This window comes from Chenopodium album, chromosome 17, assembly GCF_948465745.1.
Source record: "Chenopodium album chromosome 17, dcCheAlbu1.1, whole genome shotgun sequence".
In the NCBI taxonomy this organism is placed as follows: Eukaryota; Viridiplantae; Streptophyta; class Magnoliopsida; order Caryophyllales; family Amaranthaceae; genus Chenopodium; species Chenopodium album.
In genome coordinates this window covers 11,242,528-11,252,363 of record NC_137850.1, presented here as the reverse complement: position 1 = coordinate 11,252,363, position 9,836 = coordinate 11,242,528, and the positions used below count along the sequence as shown (strand labels likewise).

The 9,836-nt window shown below is 31.8% G+C and overlaps 1 protein-coding gene across 1 annotated transcript; it reads left to right on the top strand.

Moving 5' to 3' along the window:
* The first annotated feature begins 7,538 nt into the window (after window positions 1-7,538).
* On the top strand, window positions 7,539-8,270 carry LOC145588653 (uncharacterized). The gene has a single exon (XM_081645268.1). The coding sequence runs from the start codon at window positions 7,539-7,541 to the stop codon at window positions 8,268-8,270; it is 732 nt and encodes a 243-aa protein (XP_081501394.1).
* Window positions 8,271-9,836: the final 1,566 nt, after the last annotated feature.

Sequence of the window (9,836 nt, the reverse complement as noted above, 5' to 3'; positions counted from 1 at the left end):
AAAAAGAAAAAGTCATTATATTAAAATAAAGGTTATTATGTTGAAATAAAAGTCATTGTGATATTATAAAGGCTATAAGAGGTTGTTTTTTTTAATGAATTTTTTTATATGCTAATCAATATAGATAATAAAAGTTACTATGTTAAAATTAGAGTCACTATGTTTAACCTAACGTCGTACTTTAGATTCAAAATAATATTAAATGTCATACAAATTTTAATAAAGGTTACATACTATGTTAAAAATAAGGTTCTTATGTTAAAACTAATTTTTGGCTCGGACGATGTCCCGGGTCATTATTTGTATTGTTTTATAGTTATTTTTTAAAAAATCAATATTGAATATTTTAATTTGTCAATTTGATTAGACATTAAAGAGAGTAAACAAAAAATATATGGGATGAAATTTCCTCCATCCCATAGTGAATTAATACTTCAAGTGGGTCAGTAGATGATGCCCATCAACGGTTATAAAATTTCAATAGTGAATTGAAGTTGAAATTAAAAAATGAATTTAAGTTTGCTTATTAATTGAATAATAATTAATAAAATAATAATATATTGAGTAGTTAATACTTCCTCCCTTCTATTAATATTGCAACAATGGACTTTTTGCACTATTCATCACTCTTATTTGACCATGCACTATTCATCACTCTTGTTTGACCATACAATATGATTAATACGTTAAGCAAAATATAGTCATGTGGGATCTTGTTGGATTCGTATCATAAAATACTTTCACAATATCAACTTTTTATAATTTCTACTCTTACACAATTATAGATATTTAACATATAAAATGTGCTTTAGGATGCGTAATTTCATCATTGTTACAATATTAATAGAACGGAGGAAGTATAAAGTAGCAAAATAAGGAGCATCACATTCAACTTAGAAAGTTACAACGTGTAGTTTAAATCATTATATTAAGCACAATAGTATTACTCCGTAAGAGGCATTGATAGTGTGCTAGTAAATGTCATTCTTAAGTTTGTGGTTCAAATTATATTTCAATTATAAATTTGCATTGAATTTTGGTATTTAGTGTTGATGAATAAGTCATAACATGTCATTGCTCATGTGGCACCAAATTTGTTAAAATAAGGATGACACGTGGCGACACCATATTATCCCATTGAGTTTTAATAATATTATAGATTAGGGTCACTATGTTCCATATAACGTCATTTCTGTGCGTATTAATAGATCGTCGTCGAGCCTACCAAAGATAAAAACCTAACTTGGTCTCTCTAATGGATAGAAAGGGCAAGTATGGGTCGATCCCACAAAGACTAAGGGGAGCACTAACAAATATCGATTTGTGATAAGCTAAGTCAAGTCTTTTTGGGTTTTGAGTACAGTTATAAAGAAAAAACTACAAACAATAATAAAAAGGATCTTGGGAAGGTATCCACCAATTAAGTCATTCCCAAACTACAATTTAACATACAAAACATAGCAATTTGGGATAAATTAGGGGAAGTCATCTAAGGCACCCAATTACTCTCTCAAACTAGAGGGATTACTTGAGTCATGATTACAACCTACTCTCGTGGTTACAAAAACATAAAACAAGTGTTAAAACATAATCACAATGACATGAACATTCCCATGACTAGAAATTCCTATTCTCATAGTATTTTAAGTCAATTAAGCATAAGGGAGCTAACTCAAGTTCATCTCTCGATCTTTCGTTGAGAAAGCTTAGATAAATAGTTCTAGCAATGGCCACTTACTAGAACTAGCAATGAAACCACTTAAGCTATACTAATTAACACCCCATATTATCTAAATCAACATATGCAAACAAGTATTTGTGAATTCATCAATGGTTTCAACCATCCTAAGTAAAAGAACTACTCACAAATCATTATAAATTGCAAAACTAAAGAAGTTAACAACTAAGAACATAAAATCAAACACTAATTTAACATAAACAAGTAATAAAACTAGAAAAGATACAAATAAGTAATTAAAGCAATAAAATAAGAGAGAGAGAGAGAGAGAGAGAGAGAGAGAGAGAGAAATTCTCATTGATATTGCAAGAAATAATCAAATCTTCAAGTCTCCTTCCTTCAATTCTTCATATTCCAATCTTTCAACAAGTTTTTCCCACTTTCTCTCTCTATAAAATGAGAGTTTCCCTCTTTAAAAACCCTAACCTAAGCTAAAACTACACTAAGAATGTCTCCCCTTTACAATTGGAGCTAAGGAGGTATCTATATTACCCCAAATAAAAAGGATGGAGAAAACGAGGAAAAATCCCGAAAACAAACTTGCACGGACGGGCCAACTTTGGCACGAACGTGTAGAAAAGGTAAAAATGAGGCAGAACCTATTGTCAAGTCCGGAGCTGTTTTGCACGGATGTGCATATTTTGGCACAGACGTGCTGCATTGCACGGACGTGGGCCATTTTGTTGCACATCCGTGCAGAATTCCCTGCCTAGACAGCTTAACTTCGGGAGGTTGTAACTTCTTCGTTTCTTGCGGAAAATGGACTTGTGACCAGTCGTTAGAAAGCTCTTGACACGAACTTTAATCTCCAATTTGAATTAATTTAAAAGGTTGAGTAGATCAAAAGTTATGGTCAGTTTAGTTGACACTTATGCAAACAAGCCTTCAAGGCTCTCCAAAAGCTTTTCAGTTCTCTTTAAGGCACTCATCCTTCTTCCTCCATGGCTCTATCAACCAAGCTTGCCCTTCTCCTTGCGAAATCATGCTTGATCACATCCATAGTGCTAAAAATAGTTATATTACAACAAAAACACAAACAACCGGTGAAGCATAGATGGTACAAAATTTGCATAAAAATAGGATAAATAATGAACTTTGATGCCGAATAATAACAAAAACAAGGTTCAAAAGTACCCTAAAATCATACCAAATAACAAGTTATCAAGTATAAATCTCGGGTTCATAATAAAATTATTGTGAACCAGGTCCACCCAAGATTTTTTGTATTTTTTAATATGACAAATATCACATTTTAAATTATCAATATATATACTCCATCCGTTCCTGAAAGTTCGACTCACTTTGCATTTGCACAGTCTCTAATGAACAACTTTGACCATTAATAATTTCGGGTATGTATAAAATAAATTTAGAAAGTTGATAATTGAAAATTTTATCTTAAGGGGAATTTAATAAGATCAAACTTGTTAATTTATTTTGATTGTATAAATCATAAAATATGGTCAAATCTATTTTATATTAACCACTTAAATAGTAAGTGAGTCGAACTTTTGGGAACGTATGTAGTATATATATTGAATAAGGTATTTTTGTATCATATTTAAAAAAAAATTAAAATCTATTAAATAATAGATTCATACTACAGAATATTATCATTATTATGTCATTTTGTTATTTCAACTTTCTGGGATTTTAATCCTCATCCATGGATGGGAATTTTATTTTTAAGGTTCTTATAATAATTGGGAAGGTGATTTGGATTCCTATTGGTCTGAGATTTGTCATCAACTGGTCGATCAAAACATCAGCGCGGATTGCTAAGGTTTCAACTTGGAAAGATGTAAAGAAATCGAATATTATTGCTCGCGTCAAGCTTGAAGCGGTGGAGTATGAGCTATGCCAAATATGCAAATTAGTTATGATTTTGATTGTAAAAGTTATGATATTTTCTCTAAATCTGTGGTTTACAAATCTTTATTATTGTAGATGTCGTATGGCTATTATTTAATGATATTATTACTTCCCGTTCAAAAAAAAAAACAAACAAACAAACAAAAACAAAAACACTATACCGGATTATAAAACACGTGACTTTTTTTTTGTGCAGAAAAATAAGTCAATCACTAGACTCCGGTCAAAGAACCCTTTTAAATATTAACAAAATGCAATAAAAACACTTTATTTACCACTTTATATATATATATATATATATATATATATATATATATATATATATATATATATATATATATATATATATATATATATATATATATATATATATATATATATATATATATATATATATATATATATTTCTGTCAAGTTTCCCCAAAATAATTTAAAAAATAAAAATTTTAAGTCAATTTTGTTTTAGGAAAATTTGCCAATTGCAGTCATGTAAAGTTTGTATTTTATAAATTACATCCATTTAAATAAAATTTCAAATTGTAGCACAAAATTCTTATAAATTGTAAATTGCAACCCAATTTAACTTTTTCTTTAGTTTGTGTGTTGAAAAATATTCGATTAAGATTTTAGGGGCCATTTTAGCTCTTAGGAACCCGAATTGAGCTCGAAATTAGCAAAAAAATAACGTAAGTGCCTCGTTTTGCGCAACAAAAATGTATCGATTTGTGGGCAACTTATGTTAAATTTTTGCCAATTCCGAGCTCAATTTAGAACCTTAAGGACTGAAATGATCGCAAAAACCTTAACCGACCGGTGAAAAAATTAAATTAGGTTGCAATTTACAATTTATAACAACTTTTGGGCTGTAATTTGCAATTTTTTTTATAATGGGTGCAATTTGCAAGGAAAAGATATGGCTGCATATAAAAAGCTAAAAATGGAAAGAATTGACTATTAATAAACATTTATTACACCAATTTACTCGTGAATTGCCGATAAATTCACAACTTAATACTAAAAAAGGAAGTATAATAAATGCTTATATGCATAATTTTAAATACTACCTCCGGTTCCATTTACTCGCAACAAAGTACAAGTTTTTGGAAACCAAGACAAAACTTTTAAGGGCCTTTAAGCATGTGTGGGGGTATGTAATTAGGCCCCGTTCTTTTGAGCTTCTGGGCATAGCAGAGCAGGGTCAGCAGAGCAAAGCAGATTAAATTTCAGCAGAGCAGATTTCAGGATAGCAGAGCAGAGCAGAGCCGAGCCGAGTAGAGCAGGTTTCAACATTATTATTAATACTATTATTAATGTTCTTATTATTAATGTTGTTGTTGTTGTTGTTGTTGTTGTTGTTGTTGTTGTTGTTGTTGTTGTTGTTGTTGTTGTTGTTGTTGTTGTTGTTGTTGTTGTTGTTGTTGTTGTTGTTGTTGTTGTTGTTGTTGTTGTTGTTGTTGTTGTTGTTGTTGTTGTTGTTGTTGTTGTTGTTGTTGTTGTTGTTGTTGTTGTTGTTGTTGTTATTATTAAGTGCATATACCATAGATTTAGGTGAGTGAAAATATAAATAAATGTGTACGATATTTAACATATGTTGATAGTAGAAAGATAAAAGACAACGATTTACTTATATTTATTTCACAAAAATTTTAAAATAAAATGATTTAATGAGTATTAATGATTTTACTTATAAATTTGTCTTAATCATATATTTTTAACCCTCAAAATAATAATGATATACAAAGTACTACTTGAAAACAACCTATTTTTTTTAATTCTTAAATTTTATGAAAAGATTTGAAAAATAATTCAAATCAATGAACTAACAATCAATACCCACATAAAATGTTTCTACACATTTATATCAAATGTTTCTAACAAGAAATTGTTATTAATTGTTATTATTATTATTTATTTTTTTTAAATAATTGTTATAATTATTAGAAATCATTAATTAATAATATTATTAAATATTAATTCTTAATAGTTTGAATTATTAAATATTATTATTGATAATTATTATTAATAATTATTATTATGATTAATAAATATTAATTATTATTATTAAATTTATTTTTAATATTAATAATTATTATAATTATTCAAAATAATAAATTATTATTATCAATACAATATTAATTATTATTATTATTGAATATTAATTATTATTATTGTTAATATTAATTAATAATATTATTAAATATTAATTCTTAATAGTTTGAATTATTAAATATTATTATTGATAATTATTATTATTACGATTAATAAATATTAATTATTATTAATATTAATAATTATTAAATTTATTTTTAATATTAATAATTATTATAATTATTTAAAATAATAAATTATTATCTCAATACAATATTAATTATTATTATTGAATATTATTTATTATTATTGTTATTATTAATTATTATTTGAAAATAGAGTAGAGCAAAGCAGATTTCTTTTGAGCACAGCAGAGCAGATTTGATTTGATTTGAGCAGAGCAGATTAGAGCAGAGCAGAGCATACGGGGCCTAAGTGAATAAAATAGGAGGGAAATCATGTGGTCCCTTTGTTTAATAAAGTTGAACAAATGAAAAATTTTAATGAGTTGGACTTTTCCTACCTAAATTTTCTGACTTTTAAACAAGTGGGGACCAAATTTACTTGGGTGGGTTATTCCCACCCAATTTTCATCCTATTTTTGGAAGGAGTTCTTTTTTTAAGTTCCCATGAACTTCCCTCCTAAAATTTCAAGTAAAATTCAAAAAAATTGCCAAAGACCCTCAAATTTTTACTATTCACTAAATTCAAATCAAAACCCCCTTATAAATAAAGGAGTACCCAAATCTGCCATCACCATTTTTTTCCTGTTAGAATGCTAATTAGGGAGAGGGGGGGGGGGGGAACCATTAATGTTATGAGACCAAAAGATAATTTAATTTTTACAAACACATGAGATCCTACAAATTACATTAGCCTGCAATTGGTTTAAAATTAGCCTAAATCTTTAATAGATGTGTCAATCAAAAGCAGCATACATATTAATTGCATCGAGGCTCCATTGAAGACCGTCCAAATACTCCAGTCGCCACTTCATCATTATCACTCCATCAGCCATCTTGAAAAACAAAGGCAACAAGACTCATGGCAGAGTTCTTTTTTAGTGAAGACCAACTTTACAATGAGGACAAACAATGGCAGGATTTCAGCAATTCACACATGAAGCACAAATGGAATACCAAGAACCAATTTATCATAAACCAAAAATGGAAGTAGCATAAGGAAACAACTCAGATGCAGAAGATGATTATGATGCTGATGATGATGCTGAACAAAATCCTGAACAATTTATGAATGGCAGAAACAGCAGGGAAATGACAGTGGAAGAAAAAAGACAACTTGTTGATGAGATCATGCTTAACATGGAGGGGAACTCATTACCAAGAGGATTTGTATCCAACTTGACCAGAAAGCATCATGTGCACAGATCAACAACAACAAGATGATTTTAGGTAATTAAACAACACATAGTAGAGGGAGTTGTTGTAGATGTTAGGACAAAAAAATTAGGTAATGTTGGTAGAAAACAAACGGAGTACACTATTGAATTTCTAACTTCAGAGAGAGGCTATGCTGCAACCCTCCACATTTCTAAGGCAACTTTGCATAGGTTAAGGAAAAGGGGTAGACTAAGAACACACACAAGCACAAATATGCCAACACTTACTGACAACCACAAAATAGCAAGACTGAAGTGGGTTCTTAGTCACATCAACCCAATTCTTGCACAAGGGGACCCTATATTTGTTGATATGCAACAAGTAATACAGATTGATGAAAATGGTTTTACCTAAACCCATAAACAAGGACATTTTATCTTCTTCCTACAAAAGATGACCCATATAGAGCACAACATTCCAGGAGGTTTAAGGTAAAAGCCATGTTTATAGGTATAATAGGCAAACCCTTGTATGATGAAAACAAGAATCTGTTGCATGATGGGAAGTATGGGTTGTTTCCCTTTGTTAAGTATGAGGCAGCAAAGAAAAAGAGTAAAAACAGAGATAAAGGAACAATAGAGGCTAAGGTAGTCCAAAGTATAAATAAAGATGTAATTAGGGACATGCTACTCAACCATGTGTTGTCTACTCTACATGAGCAATGGCCCCCACAGCTGCCCAAGGATATTACTATCCAGTGGGATAATGTAAGGCCACATCAGGTACCACAAGATCCAGAATTCCAAGCAGCCACACAAGTATATGGATTCAACATAGAGTTTGTATTTCAACCAGCTCAATCACTAGACATGAATGTTCTAGACCTAGGACTCTTCAATGTTATTCAATCAATTCAATATCAATCATTTCCAAAAAATTTAGATGATCTTATCAAGGAAGTGGACACAACATTTGGTGAGTTTGACCCAACTCTGAACAAATACACATGGATCACACTTCAATCATGCATGGTGGAAGTATTAACAAGGAGAGGAGGTAACAACTACACACCACCACACATGAAGAAAAGGAGTCTAGAGAGACTAGACATACTTCTAGATCTACTAGAGGTTGATAGGGAACTCATTGCTGATGTGGTCAACTATTTGAACTCAATCTCTATCCCAACAAATGGTGAAGAAGAAGCACAAATGGAAGTGGATGCAAATTGAAGTCAACAAACAAGGAAGACATTTTTTGGTAAAGGCATTGACTGCCACACATAACTAGTACACATTAAACTTTTAGTTTTTTCTTTGTGTATGCATTGGTTAGGTGTATTTTCGTAAATATTTATGGGACACATTCTTAGGCAGTCTTGTATGCAACTTATGAAATGTTTTGTTAAAATGACACCTTAATGAAAACATAAACTCTTTTATACACAATATCCATCAGATAGGGTTTATTTTTCAGTCAAGGCATCAATGAATTATGGTACCTTAATAGAAACCTCAAACAGTGGTATCCAGAGCATCCATGTAACTCAAATAGCTATCAGGTGAGACCCTTCATCATTTAAATTTTGGACAATGTGATGTAACAAAGGGGGAGGGGACTCAATGCATCAATTAAGAGAGGACTCCTCACATCACAACAAGGCAACCCATTACCATAGCCATCAACGGAGAATCAGCATTAACAAAGGCAAAAGAAAAGAACAACCTTCAACCAAGCCAGCAGTACAGAACAACCAGAGACCAAGTCATCACAACAAAACAAGCATCATCACATATCAAGGGACTCAAATCTAGGGTAACATAACAACAACCATGGACTAAAACCATAGTCCATCAACACAACTAAACAGATGGGGCTCACCCATACTGTACTACATCATAAACTAAACCAGACAAATCACAAATCATTTCATCAAACCAGCAACAACACCATGGCCATTCCCATATTACAATTCCAACCAGCAAAACAAAGAACATGCAACAGTTAGGGTTTTCCAAGCCAAACAACAATCCAAAGCATAATTAATCATAAATCAAATAAACTAAGAAGATTAGGGTTTCAGAATGTACGCTGCCCAATTAGTTTGGGGGAATGTAGTACTGGGGGTAGTAGATTTGTAGGTAAGCCATGTAAACATCATCTGACTTTAGACCTTCAAGAAGCCCATATCTCATGCGCTTAGCCTAGTACTTGGGCCAGCAGAACCCCCACCCATCATGGGATGGGACACAGGTGGCTAGAGCACTTCACCAGCAGTCAGCTCCGGCAAGGCAGACTCCCCAGTCACAGAGACAACGTCTGGGGCTGGTAAAGCAAGTGGAACAGCCACCACACTAACAGATCCACCCTCATTGGTGGTGTTATCCTCCAGATCTACGTATAGTGGGAGCAACGGGATCAGCCTTCTTAGATCTAGAACCCTTAGGTGGCTTGTCGTCGTTGTTGCTGGTGATATACTTCGCAAGTTTAGCCCCACATATCCTTTGACGAGCAATCAAGGAGGCACGGCGTACTGGTTTCATAATTCCAGTACCACGATGGGGTTTGTACCAAGTGAAAGAAGGACGAGGTAAAGAGCTTTTAGTAGCAGGAGAAAGGGACTCGTAACATTGTAGATCTGGGTTTTTTTCATCAGATGAAGCTATTTTTGAAGAGATTACAGGTGAAATACAGAAGAAAACCTTGAAACTTAAGAGAGAGAAATGAAAAAACCCCAGAAGTCGAAGAGACAGAGAGAGCGTTGAGGAGTGAGAGAGAGAAGTTTAGGGATTTAAAGA